Raw genomic sequence first — 13,817 nt, 5'->3', positions numbered from 1 at the left:
TGCATTTCATTGTGAAGACAAAACTTTCTCTGGCCAATCAGAGCTCTACAAGGTTTACACATAGACCCATGAGTGGGCAGGTACTAAAATCCCAGTTTCCAGCTACCAAACGTAAAGGAAATGAAACCAAAAGGAAAGGAACAAAGCAGAGAAGACCCAAGCACACTACAGTGAAAGAGCAGTAATAAACTGATTCATAATCAGAAACTATAAAGCAGATTTATTCTTCATTTTATGAGCTGTATTTTCACCACTACTATTTTCCTATTTCTGTTGGTAGAAAAGACTGATCCTTCATGGTTTTCACGACCTCATCTCGTCTTTTGTTTGCTCCTCAAGCACTGCTTATGTAAATATAATAAGCTCTCACCTCATTTGCTTGCACAGCCATTTTGTGATGCAGGTGTATTTGTGCAGCTGAAAGACCAGAATGTCGATGTTGTTCATTACGGGCTGGAAAAACGTTTCCACATCTCTCTTGAAGGAGACGAGGAATGGAGAAACCTTTCTGGCCGTGGAGATGACTGATCGGACCTCCACAGCACTGACACCTTCCTGGAGGAAGCCCTCATCTGTAAACATGGAGGGCGAAGTGACCGCTAGCTTTTCCACTGTGTCCAGAAAGGTCTGGACAGTCTTAAGTCCTTCCCGAGTGTCATTCAGGACATCAGTGAGATCATCCTTCAGTTCCTGGAGTTTGAAACCAGCAAAAAATTCCTCTGAGCGTCTTTTGATGGATCTCATCTCCTCTAAGTTCTTCTCTCTCTCTTTGATCCATTCTGGTTCTGTGTCACAAAAGTTTTTTACTACATTAAAATAGTTGCATGTTACTGAGATGTACTCCTCCTGATGTCTTTAAAAAAAAAAAAAAAAAAAAAAAAAGAAATGTGAGGGATTGTTATAAATTTCCTTATAAAACACAAGCCCATGATATTAAAAGTTTTCCAGTAGCAAATTTTGTTCTCAACTGTAAATCTATTACTATATATATATATTAGGTGTACAATTAACTTTTATACCATTTTTGTTCATTCATTTATTGTTTGTAAACACAGTCCAAGGTGGCCTTGGAGCCTGCCCAGAATCACTGGGAGCAAGGCAGGAACACCGCCCCCACACCCTGACAGAGTGCCAGCCAATCACAGGGCACCACACACTCACATCTCTAGACACTTTTGAATACCGACCAACGTGTTTTTGTGTGTTTAAGTATCAATTCAATACTTTCATGAACAAAATTCCATCTTAAATCATCTAAACCAAAACACACACATACTTTTGAATACATTATCATCCCCAAGTATGGAATAAATCAATGCACATGATTTTACAGCACTTTTCCCTTGATGGAACTCATAATGAATGCAGTCACCAATAAATTCTTCTCTCTTGCCATTTTCAAACGTCTAATTTTGACATTATTTTTTGCTATATACTATTTAGTCATTTATAATACCATGCAACAGTTATAATACTCATGCAAAAGAGTGGGAGAATATGTGAATTATGAATTACAAATTGTACAATGTAATGCTGTAGTGTCAGTACACTCCATGCCAGCTTTGGCCTGTCGAAGTCTGGAAGTGAGAGTGATCCAGAACTAACCGTACAGCAGCTCATGACCTTTCTAATGCTCCTATGGCTGAATGACATTAAAATATCACAACACTTTTATTAGGTCTTCACAGCTATTTATCAGATATCTCTTACCTGTCATCCCTGGGGTTTTCTCCACCACCACATGCCATCATTTCCAGAGTTCCCCTTGGCCAATATCTGAGGAGAAACTAGTTATAGTTAGTCCAGTACTAGTATAATTATTGATGTCCCCTCCACAATTACGGACATGCCTAGTTTAATTGAATACATTTTCAAATAGATTCACCATTTGGTTAAGCACACACTGAAAACGAGAAAAATCAATAACTCAGAGACTTTTACTTCTGCTGGCGAACACTCAGCCATAGTGTAGGTCAGCCATAACATTACGACCACCTTCTTGATTCCACATACACTGTTCACTCTATCAGCTCTATTGACCGTACAAGAGCATGTTATAGTTCTACAATGGCAGACTGGCAGAATGTCCACCTGTTGCTCTGCATACTTTGTTGCCAACATTTCTCCATGTTCTTCAATGGTGTTAGTGGTGGCTCATTTTCCACGTTGCAGTGACACTGATATGGTGCTGGTATGTGTTGTTCTGGTACGAGTGGATCAGACACAGCAGTGTTGCTGGAGTTTTTAAACATCTCAGTGTCTCTGCTGGACTGTGAGTAATCTACCAACTCTAAATACCCACTACCCAAATAATACCAGCTCTGTGGTGGTCCTGAATTTTGAACAGGGGGCGGGGTAACTGAATAACAATAGTGAATAACTGTAGAACAACGTAGACAGTGAGTGTACACACCAGGAGCTGTTATTAGTCACCAGTTCCTTTTCTGAGTTTAATGTGGTGATGTTTTCATAAAGTGTTTGGTTGATGTCCTGATTTGTGATTGAGATTGACGCTTTAGCTTGTTATTCATGCATGCGTTCATTCATGTTCTGTAAGTGCTTCATCCTGATCAGTTTAAAATTATTGGGAACAAGGCAGGAATTCATTCTGAACTGGACCCCAGCAACTTCTACCGGCTGTATGAATGATTTTTTTGATGTTGAAATTCGTGCTACAAATGCAATCAACTTTCAAGACTGAACTATGAAGGTGAGGCTGCAAATTTCTTCAAACCACTGATAGAAAGCCTCCCAAAAAAGAGTAAGAAACTGTTCAATAATAAAAAAAGTTCAATTATATGGACACAGTAAAATATAAGTACAGACACGTCCATTTCCAAACAAACACATTCTTAAATTAAGATAAATGTGTACACAGCAAATTCACCAGTGTTAAGTCAACACTATAAGTGTTAAATTAATTTCTTAAACTCTCTGTTGCCAATGCACACATGCAATAATCTGCTGCATTATTACGGTTAATCACTTTTGGGTTCATGGAAAATTATTGAGCAGAGCGTAAAAGAATAATAGAGTTAAAATAAATATATTGTACACTTACGAGTCCAGTGTTGGTGCAGAAGTTGTCCACACAATGACTGAGCAGGTTTGATCATCGCATACCGTGCTTAATTTTCATCTGCTTGTTTTCACTTCTGCTAAAATCAGTTTGTACCCATGAGAAACCTGTCAGTTAGCACCCGAGCCGTGAGGAGAAGCTTTTGAAAAAACCACACAGGAAACCTCCATAAGCTCACACTGCAAAATCATACACTATACCTTCATCACAAAAGCACACTTTTATAATCTGCAGAAGATCTGAGAGTATCTCACAAATCATAACTAATCAGAACACAGTGAACATTCCACACATACAGTCAACAAACATTGTAGAAACCTTTGAATATAATATTTAGTCAGAGTTGAAGTGTGCCATTTGTTCCCCTGACACTCCAGCAACAACCTCTACTCTTCATAGTGTACTCTTTACACTAGATGTTGGATAGCTGTGAGATTTGATGGCAGCCACCGTAGCTTGAGTGCATCTGAATGTGCTGAGGGATAGGTAGATGTTTCTGTCCATGGAGATGACTAAGATTGGACCCTCCCACAGCACTTACACTGCATCCAGACAGTTCTGGAGGTCCTTTAGAGCCAACAGACTGTGCTTCAGAACTGTATCCAGTGGGTTCCTCAGATCCTTGACTTTGAAACAAGTGAAGAATTATGAAACTGAGCAGCAGAGGGCAGCACTGTAGGGAAGCATCACAGTAGCACAATTAAAATAAAAAAGAAAATGAATGAATCAATTTGAATTGAAATTTGCAAGTTTAAGGTCAAATTTCAAATTCGATATTTTCATTTGCTTTTATAATTTCATAGACTTCATTTATAGTTTTATATGATCGTGCAACAGTGGTGTCAAAATGATTAAAATGTTGAATGAATTTGCACTCAGTGACAGTGTTGGAAATGTAATGTTCAAACTCACCACGGCACTAGAAAGATTGCAAAATTCAATTGTTGCTTTCCATTTACATTATCAGCTCCACTGCACTCAGACTGTGGCAACTGCTTGTGAGAATTCAACAGAGCAGATTTAATTTACATTCACAGTCTTCTGCCTCAGTCTTTGCCTCGCCATTTTTCTATTCCTCAAACATACCATTTCAACTTAAAAGAAGCGGAGCTTTTGAACATAAACAAATGAAAGAACAGCAGTTCTCCTGAATATTTACATTGCTTTTAAGAAGGCACAGCACATTTTTGTAATCGATTGACAACTAAGTCTTTTAGACTCACGGGTTCTTCTATAAAATCTCAAAGCTACCTGAGGCATCATTGAAAGAAAAGGTTTCCTCCAGGTATCTAGGGCTGAAGGTGGTTTTTAATGGAACCCAGGGAGATAGTGAGGTTTCTGAAAGAGCTTTACCAACTAACATTTGATAATCAATAACAAAAGTGTGGGGTGGGGTGGACAGATCCAAAGGGGAGTTCCAAAGGGGTGTTTTAAAAGGACTGACCATATTGAAACTTAAGTGAAAGTCAATCTAGCATTGCTCCATTCTACCACATAGAAGAAAGCGCTCATTCTAACAAGACTTCAGCTGGACAACATGGAACAACTGTAAGTTCAGAGGCCTTTTATATAATTATTTTTTAATTGTAAAAAAGTCATGCACATAAGTTTTATCACCAAAATCTAATTATTTTTTAAAATTCAAATAAGTGAATAATACACACTAAAAAACATGACTCTTTCAATGTATTTATTTTTGCTTCAGAACGTTGCATGATATAAAATTAAAAAAAAAATAAATATCTACATTCAGAGATATAATAATTTACAGAGGGTTTGAAGTAAATACAACCAAAGTGTCATTTGTATTTTCAGTAGATGCCTGTGTAAGTATTGTGTATCTATGAACCGTTCTTGTAGCACAGCACAGACTTGGAAACTATAGGCGTAAAAAGTCGTTAGTGTCCTGAACGGAGAGGAAGAGAAAAGACATCTACACCTCAGCCGAGGTGGTCAAATCAAGTCCGATGGAAAGGGGGGCTTTAAGAGTCCACGACCCTAGTCAACCGTTTTGGAGTGTGCCACAAAGGGGCGTGTCGATGCACCGCGACACGAACGAATATATTATATATATATATATATATATAGAGAGAGAGAGAGAGAGAGAGAGAGTACTCAGTGACAGATTGAGTTTTTGAGCGGTCAGGTAAGCGCCTTGCTTCGTGTCTATGAAAGTACAGACTAAGACGGTGGAACTGCTTTATACAGACAGAACCCCTGCGGTCCCGTAGCGGCTAGCGTGGCTCAGCCCAAAAGCCAGAGGGCGCAGTCAGTAAGACGCTTTATTCTGGATCTCCTCCCTCTCATTGGACGCCACGGAGCGTAGCATATTCCTTCTTTCCAGCGTCTTGCAGCTGGCTTTGTTTTGCCTGCAGCTGCGCCTACTCAGACAGCCCCGCATTCTCCTTACACGTGTCCGCCGGGTCCCGAACAACGATGTTGAAAGGAGCAGCCCCTGGGCGTTTCAGCACATTGGACAATGTATGAGAGCTCTGAGTCAGCTCGAATGACGGTGCATTTTTTTTACCGTACGTATCAATTTGATCTTATGTCACACGCATGTGGGCGTGTCCATGACTTTTTTTGTTAGCAAGTAACAGACGGCTCTGATTGGGATGAGGTACAAACCCACTCTTCCCCGATTGGCGCAGTGCGGCGTGATTCATTTGCATAAAGTTGAACTCTGTTGAACTTCTTTTTTTTTCTTGGGCATATGGCCGATGTCTCAGTTTAAATTATTAGGATGCGGCGAAGAGAACCAGTACGACGAAGTTTTAGGGCCACAGCGGTAAAAAAAAAAAAAAAAAAAAAGATTCCGAGATTAAAGTCAGAATTCTGAGAAAAAAAGTCGGAATAATTCTGAGAAAAAAGTCAGAATAATTCTGAGAAAAAAAAGTCGGAATAATTCTGAGAAAAAAGTCAGAATAATTCTGAGAAAAAAAGTCGGAATAATTCTGAGAAAAAAAGTCAGAAAAATTCTGAGAAAAAAAGTCGGAATAATTCTGAGAAAAAAGTCAGAATAATTCTGAGAAAAAAAGTCGGAATAATTCTGAGAAAAAAAGTCGGAATAATTCTGAGAAAAAAGTCAGAATAATTCTGAGAAAAAAAGTCAGAATAATTCTGAGAAAAAAAGTCGGAATAATTCGCTGCGTATATTGGAGCAGACACAGTGTAAAAGAGTAGAACTCCGGCGCCCACGAGGCTCCATCGTGTTACGGCTCGGACAAAAAACTAAAGCCTTTATGCATCTCAGTCAGGAGCTGCGTCATGTCATGTGAATGCGTTTAATACATAATTCATGCATAAGGCTTTAGTTTTTTGTACGAGTCCGAGCCGTAACGCGATGGAGCTTCATGGGCGCCGGAGTTCTACTCATTCTGTATCCATCATTTTCGTAATCATTAATTGTATCATGAAACTACATGCCATGGGTTCGTGCACTGATTCAGGGTTTAAACACTAATCACACTGTGGCCCTGATGTGGAAGAGAAGAGTTTTTATTCCTGAAATCTATACCATAGCATGACTTAAGCAACACACTGCATTTCTCAGTTACACTGTGTCTGCTCCATTACACGCAGCGAATTATTCTGACTTTTTTTCTCAGAATTATTCTGACTTTTTTTCTCAGAATTATTCCGACTTTTTTCTCAAAATTATTCCGACTTTTTTTCTCAGAATTATTCCGACTTTTTTTCTCAGAATTCCGACTTTTTTTCTCAGAATTAATCCGACTTTTTTTCTCAGAATTAATCCGACTTTTTTTCTCAGAATTCTGACTTTAATCTCGGAATCTTGTTTTTTTTTTTTTTTTTTTTTTTTACCGCTGTGGCCCTAAAACTCCGTCGTAGACTTTATTCTCGGAATCTTGTTTTTTTTTTTTTTTTTTTTTTTTTTTTTTTTTACTGTGGCCCTAGTGAGTGCCCTAGTGAAACTAGTGAGTGGACATGCTGCACCACACCCCACATTCAGAGGCCCATCATGCACCACGAGATTGCGGATCCGGAATTCGGCCAACACAATGCGCCTGACCAATCAGAACATAGCTGGAGTTTGAGTGACGTGTCCAAAAATAGTGAAGCAGCTCCTCATTCAAAATTGACGTGATTTAAATTGGATTACATAAACGCCTTTATTGCCCACATTCAGCCATCTGAAGTGGGGACTGCGCAGGCGCAGAGCATCATGCTTCTATATAAAATTTAGAAAAAAAAAAAAAAGTACATGAATTTATTATATATTTAATATGTAATTAATAGCACAAGTACATATATAATATTCCATAATAAGAAGTAGGGTGGGATGATGCAGCAGGTTGTCACTGCCACACAGCTGCAAGGTCTCTTGAGATCACAGAGGGATCTCCTCCTAAAGCCCAGAAACACATGTTGGTAGGTCGAGTTGATGTGTGAAACTGTGGGCGTAAGTGTGTAAGGTGTGTGTGAGTGACTGTGACTGTGTGAAATTGATGTTTGTGTGTGTGTGTGTGTGTGAGTACCCTGATTTACTAACACTGTGTCCAAGGTCCTTGATTATGCCCAATGACTATAGACCCACTCCTGCCCTCATCAGGATGAAGTACTAACAGATGAATAAATTAATATTAAGAAATAAAACTTGAATATATGCTGATAAACCTGTAGACATTGAAAATATTTAATAAACCCCAATTTAAATTTCAGCAAAATATCTACCAGAATTCTAATTTAATATTTCAAACTAATTGGTTTAAGTGGTTTCTAAAAGGAATTACTCGTTTTCTTTCAGAGAAGAACAACTGTGTGAATACATCTTAGAGACTGTCCAGTATATCAGAACTGTTCAGGGCTTCTGTGACTGTGAAGAGCAGTGGTCCTTTACGATGGACACAGAGATTAAGAATTTGAGTAACATCGAGAGCCGCTCTAAGAAGTCCTCTGATCCAAATCTGGAATAGGAGCTGGACTCAGTCCTAAAGGAAATTCTGGAGGGACTGATGACACTACAAGATTTTCTAGATGCAGTGGAAAAGTTAGCAGTTACCTCACTGTACGTTTTTGATAAGAGATACCTGCCAGAAGATATGAGCGTGGAGTTTATACAATCCATGATTGGCAAAGCTAGAGCTGCCTCTCCGTTCCTTGTGCTCTTCAAGAGAGATAACAGCACTTTCTTCCGCCCGGTTCAGAGTAACGTGGACATTCTGGAATTCCAACTGCACAAATACATCATCACTACAAAATGGCTCTGTATGGAAATGAAGTGAATGATTTATTAACATCACACATTTGTTACATTGCAGATATTTAAAATGTTTGAATTTAATTGCATAATCGTTAATAATTGGTGACACACCAACCTGAATCATCACTCAAATTCATGCACTCAAATTCAAATAGCAATCAGTAGGCAAAAATTACTCATTGCTCCTTTAAAGACAGTTTATTCTCTGGTTTATTTACATTCAGAAGCTCAGTGTCTTTTAAGGTGGAATGGTGTGTTTTAAGGTGGAATGGTTATCCATCAAATATATATTTAACTAAAATAAAATCAAATATTTGAAATAACAATCAATTACATTTCTGATGCATTATCTGCTTTTTCAGTAAGCAGCAGGTGTTCACTCCTAAAGTAAAGAAGCCCATGGTAAATATGACTGACCACTTGACCCGACTAATCCAAATCAGGCAAGACCCTTATAAATGTTTAAGAATGTAAGTATAACACATGTGTGTTTGTGAACTGTTGCTCCTGTTTCTGCATGATTTTGCTTTAACTTTGTCCTGGTCAGATTGTTCACAAATGAACCCCTTTCTTTCAGAATGGACGAGCCTTTCAGACTGACGTTCTTATTTAACCACAGAGCTCAGGACTTTATTGACTCGTACAGTGAATGTCAATCAAGGATGTTCCAGTACTTGTCAGATCTCGAGGGCACTGCCGTCCAGTTGGAGAGGATGTTTCTGGGCTCCAGTATCTCCTCTCTGGCGGGCAGTTCAGTGGGCTTTATTGGAGGTGCCTTGTCCATCGCAGGTCTTGTTTTGGCTCCTTTCACTGCAGTGGTGTCCCTGTGGCTAACAGCAGGTGGGGCTGTGCTGGGGCTCACCAGTGTGGTCAACAGCTTTGCCACACTCTTCGCTGAGACGAGGGTCAACAGTCGTGAAAGCAATAAGGCCAATGACATATTTAAGGATTTTATGGCAGATGTGCAGAAGGTTTTAGATTGTATAGAGCTGGTAGCGTGCAGTAAGCGTGACGTACCCCATCTGGATGAGGTTAAAGTGTCCGGTGTAGAAATCTATAATCAATTGCTATACTCTGGTAAAGATGTATTTAAAGCCATTAAAGAGATCATAAGTGTACGTAGGGCTTTAAAAACTATAAAGATTGAGAAAGCAGCCGTGGCTGAGGCCCACGTGGCTCTTGGGGATGTTACAGAAGTTCGCATAATCCCCAAAACTTCCTAATATTGGGCAGCTAGCTAAGGGCACTCCTCTGGCTCTTTCTAAATCAGCCAGGGTTGGGAATATGATTACCAATGCTCTGTTTATTGGTGTGGATATATTTTTCATCTGCAAAGAAAGTATTAGCCTAGCTAGAGGAGACAAATGTGAAGCGTCTCAGGTCATCCGCTCCATATCCACTCTGTGGCGCTCTGAGATTGAGGCGTGGGGTAAGATGCATGATTCTCTGTGTAAAGGGAAAGACACATTCCAGGAAAAACTTGACATTCTTGAGCAACCATTTTTTCATTGAGGCAATGTTTTAGTCAAACATGCAGAAGTCATCACAGACTACAGTTACTACTTAAAACTCAAAGAACTACTTGAATTAAAATGCAAGATTCACTGAAGTATTAAAAGCATTAAACATTATGTTTTGGAAAGGTATAATATGGTTGTGGTGATGTGGTGTTACTGTGTGCTAGTGGGTGTAAGTGGGTGTTATTTTTGGTGGGGGGACTATTCTCAGTCTCGCAGTGACACTGAATGCTTTAAAAAAACTCTTGCAGCACTTGCAGTGTCTGACCCACTCGTAACAGCACAACACACACTAACACACCACCACCACATCAGTGTCACTGCAGCGCAGAGAATGACCCACCACCCAAATCACATGTATGTATTTGCTTGAATATGTATTTGCTTGAAATAAAGGAGTGTATGCACTCTGGTGAAACTACCTCAAATATTTTCCTTCTTATACCCAGCTTCCTGTAACAGAGCAGTTTTAATATGCACGTTAAAATCAGAGATACATAGTTAAACACATGGATTACTGACAACATATGAATGATTAAGAAATGTAATTACATTTCAATAAATATCACTATAAGAAACACTGCATTTGTGTGTGTGTGTGTGTGTGTGTGTGTGTTTGGTTACACACTGCCATGGATGAGTTAAATGTGAAAGTGAAGTTTACTTGTACTCTGGCAGAGAGGATTTGTCACTGCACTGGTTGTGTTCACTATGGACTCTCATATCACATCAATGAAAAGGTGAAGATTTTAATGAGTGATCTAATCATAATTTAAAATTAATGTAAAACATATATTTTGAAAGAGTGTATCATTTTTTTGATATTTAAAGATTTTGTAGTTTGGCTTACACTTTGCTTTCTTCATTTTTTCACCAATGCTATGGAAATCAGAAAAAAACATTGTAATGCATTCTGGGCAAGTTCTGCCTCTGAAGCAGACATCAGTGTTGATTCCTTCCCTTGCCTCTCCAAGGGCTAATTTAACACTTCATGTCAGTTAATGCAAAAGAGAGACAAAAGAGCACAAAGAAGAAAAGACTAAAAAGCCAGTGTTTCTGCTCCTCGCTCCTCACTCCTGGTTGTCTCATGGTTGAAAGAAACAGACGCTCATTGCCAACAGGTGCTGAAACACTTCATTCTGAACAGGGCTGTTTAGACAGGGTAAGAAAAGTGCTGTGGTGTTTGATCCCTGTGATATTTTGACAAAAGCATGTCACAGATTTTTCTTTAAGACCCCAGAACTGTGTTCACTTGTGGGAGAAGGGGCATACTATTTCCCCTTAAATAGAAAATATATTCTATAAATGTGCTTTCTGATTTATCACATGTGGGAAATCAGTTAGTCTCCATCGAGGTTTAGTTTCTACAGATGCTGACATTGAAAGCCTCAATCAAAAGACTCAGCAACATCAGGTAAAGCATTTTTACCTCAGGCTTAAATCAGAATTAATCAAGGAATGGGGAGGATTCCTTAAACTTAACTTGCTTTTTTTAATGAGAGAGCTCAGGACTTCATTGAGACGTACACTGGATGTCGCACTGAGATGTTTCAGGTTCTTGTCCGACCTTGAGGAAGCCACCATCCAACTGGACAGGATGAAGATGAGTGCCAGCATCTCCAATGTGGCGGGCAGTTCAGTGGGCATTGTTGGTGGTGTGTTGTCCATCATGGGCCTTGCTCTTGCTCCTGTAAGTGCAGGAGTGTCACTGGGGCTAATAGCAGTAGGGGCTGGGCTTGGAGTCACCTGTGAGGTCAACAGCTTGGTCACCGTCATCACTGAGATGGCAATCAATAGCCAACAACATCTTCCAGAGGTTCATGAAACATGTGCAAAATGTCCGAGACTGTCTAGAACAGGGCAGTGGTCAGTGTCCAACTATTTGCACTTATTCCAATGTTTCTGTTGCAAATGCAAAATTGTTTGAAGTGAATTAGAAAGACAGACCCTCCTCATTTCCCTACACTCTCTGTGTTGTACCCTTAAGGGTATAATATTCAAAACATTTTATCAGGGATCATAAATATACCTTATTGAAAAATAATTGTACATTTATAAGTTGATATATTATGTCCTTTTATTTGACACAGTTCTATAATGAAAACAAATATTCAGCTCTCCTCCTGGAAAAGAGAATGTAATGTACCTTTAGGGAACACAACTGGAATCTAAAACCACTGCTGTACTTTTAGTGTCAGTGAGTCATAAAGCAAGGCTCTCAGTTTCCCTACCAACCTCCCTGAGCTATGGGTCACGACAGTAAGAAGGCGACTGTGGATAGTGGATATAAACAGTACTGTGTAAAATTCTTAGGCTCCTAATATTATTATTATTTAAAATAATTTATCTGTTCAATAATCATAGTTATTATATTATATATAATTAATTAAATATATTTAATTACATATCATTACAGGACATACAAAAGCATAAAAACAAGTAGTGAATGTGTTGTGAAGTGTGTTTCCAGATGTTCTCCTTGATCATATGGATTTTGTCGCAGTATAAATAGTAACTATATAGGAGAGTGTAAGGAGAAGGAAATCAGTATTATTTTGGAACATTTCTATTGGTCAATTCATCATGGAAACAATCTGTTAAATCAACAGCACTTGTTTTAACATAATAACGTATTTATTAACCAGTAAAACCAAGTATTAAAGGTTAATCTCTGAACAGCAGATTCAGTGGAAGAAATCTTACTTACACAGTTTTGAAACTCTTCAGTGTCAGAGTACACCAATCAACCATTACATTATGACCACCTCTTTGTTTCTACAATCATTGTGCATTCTCTCAGCTCCACTGATCATACAGGAGCACTTTGTAGTTCTGCAGTTTCAGAGTGTAATCCATTTGTTGCTCTGCACACGTTGTTTTCTCCTTTTCACCCTGTTCTTCAATGGTCTAGATCCCAACAGGACCACCACAGAGCAGGTGGTGATTTGGGTGGTGGATAAATCTTAGAGATGCAGGGACAGTGTTGTGAGAGTATGAATGGGTCAGACACAGCAGTGCTGTTGCATTTCTTAAACACATCAGTGTGACTGCTGGACTAAGAATAGTCCACCAACCAAAAACATCCAGCCGACCATGTTCTGTGTCACTGATGAAGGACTAAAGGACGACCAACACACACAGCGACAGATGAGCTATTGACTTTACATCTACAAAGTGGACCAACAAGGTAGGAGTGGACACAATGTTTAAAAACTCCAGCAGCACTGCTGTGACTGATCAACTCAAACCAACACAACACACACTAAATGCAAATGCATAAGTGCTCAAATGTTTTAGTAAACACGAACTAGAAGTGATGGTGTAGAAAATATCCAGCAAGAAAAAAAACAAATTAATAGTACTTTAAGAAAGTCTCTGAATTGATGAGGCATCTGTTTTTAACAGCAACCAGTAGGCTGTTAACACACAGGAAAGCAGCTCGCAGGACGAGTGTGGACACCTCTGCTAGTCCATGTAGGGCGACACAGACACACACACACATATTCACTCACACCTACGGACACTTTTCAGTCATCAATCCACCTACCAACGTGTGTTTTTGGACTGTGGGAGGAAACCGGAGCACCCGGAGGAAACCCACGCGGACACAGGGAGAACACACCAACTACTCACAGACAGTCACCCGGAGCGGGAATCCAACCCACAACCTCCTCCCTCCTCCCTGGAGCTGTGTGACTGCGACACTACCTGCTGTGCCACCATGCCACCCTGAATTTAATACATACAGCTGTTAAATAAATACATGATACAGGTGGAGTTCACAGTAAAACACTGTGTTTAACACCGAAGATCATGAGAAACCTGAGAATTAAAACAGACAAGAAGAAACTATCTCAGAGCTCACAGTGGAAAACTCCTCTTTTGCAGAAGCATGAAGAGATGGTCTGAGAGTATCTCACAGTTCCCAACTACTCAGAATTCAGTGGAGTTATAAACATCAGTCAATAACACACTATAGAAAACACATATACATCCA

At 39.3% G+C, this 13,817-nt stretch overlaps 1 protein-coding gene across 2 annotated transcripts; it reads left to right on the top strand.

Annotated features, from left to right (window-relative positions):
- The first annotated feature begins 5,357 nt into the window (after positions 1 to 5,357).
- Positions 5,358 to 10,309, top strand: LOC136665313 (apolipoprotein L domain-containing protein 1-like). Of its 2 annotated transcripts, none has more exons than XM_066642883.1 (4): positions 5,358 to 5,607; positions 7,848 to 8,308; positions 8,666 to 8,773; positions 8,881 to 10,309. In XM_066642883.1, the coding sequence occupies exons 2-4, from the start codon at positions 8,301 to 8,303 to the stop codon at positions 9,524 to 9,526; spliced, it is 762 nt and encodes a 253-aa protein (XP_066498980.1). In that variant the 5' UTR covers positions 5,358 to 5,607; positions 7,848 to 8,300; the 3' UTR covers positions 9,527 to 10,309. The 2 variants fall into 2 exon arrangements, with proteins under 2 accessions (XP_066498980.1, XP_066498979.1); XM_066642882.1 differs by having other exon boundaries at positions 7,848 to 8,321.
- The last annotated feature ends 3,508 nt before the right edge of the window (positions 10,310 to 13,817 follow it).

The sequence above is a fragment of the Hoplias malabaricus genome, chromosome 13, assembly GCF_029633855.1.
Source record: "Hoplias malabaricus isolate fHopMal1 chromosome 13, fHopMal1.hap1, whole genome shotgun sequence".
Taxonomy (NCBI): domain Eukaryota; kingdom Metazoa; phylum Chordata; class Actinopteri; order Characiformes; family Erythrinidae; genus Hoplias; species Hoplias malabaricus.
This window is presented reverse-complemented; position numbering and strand designations above follow the sequence as displayed.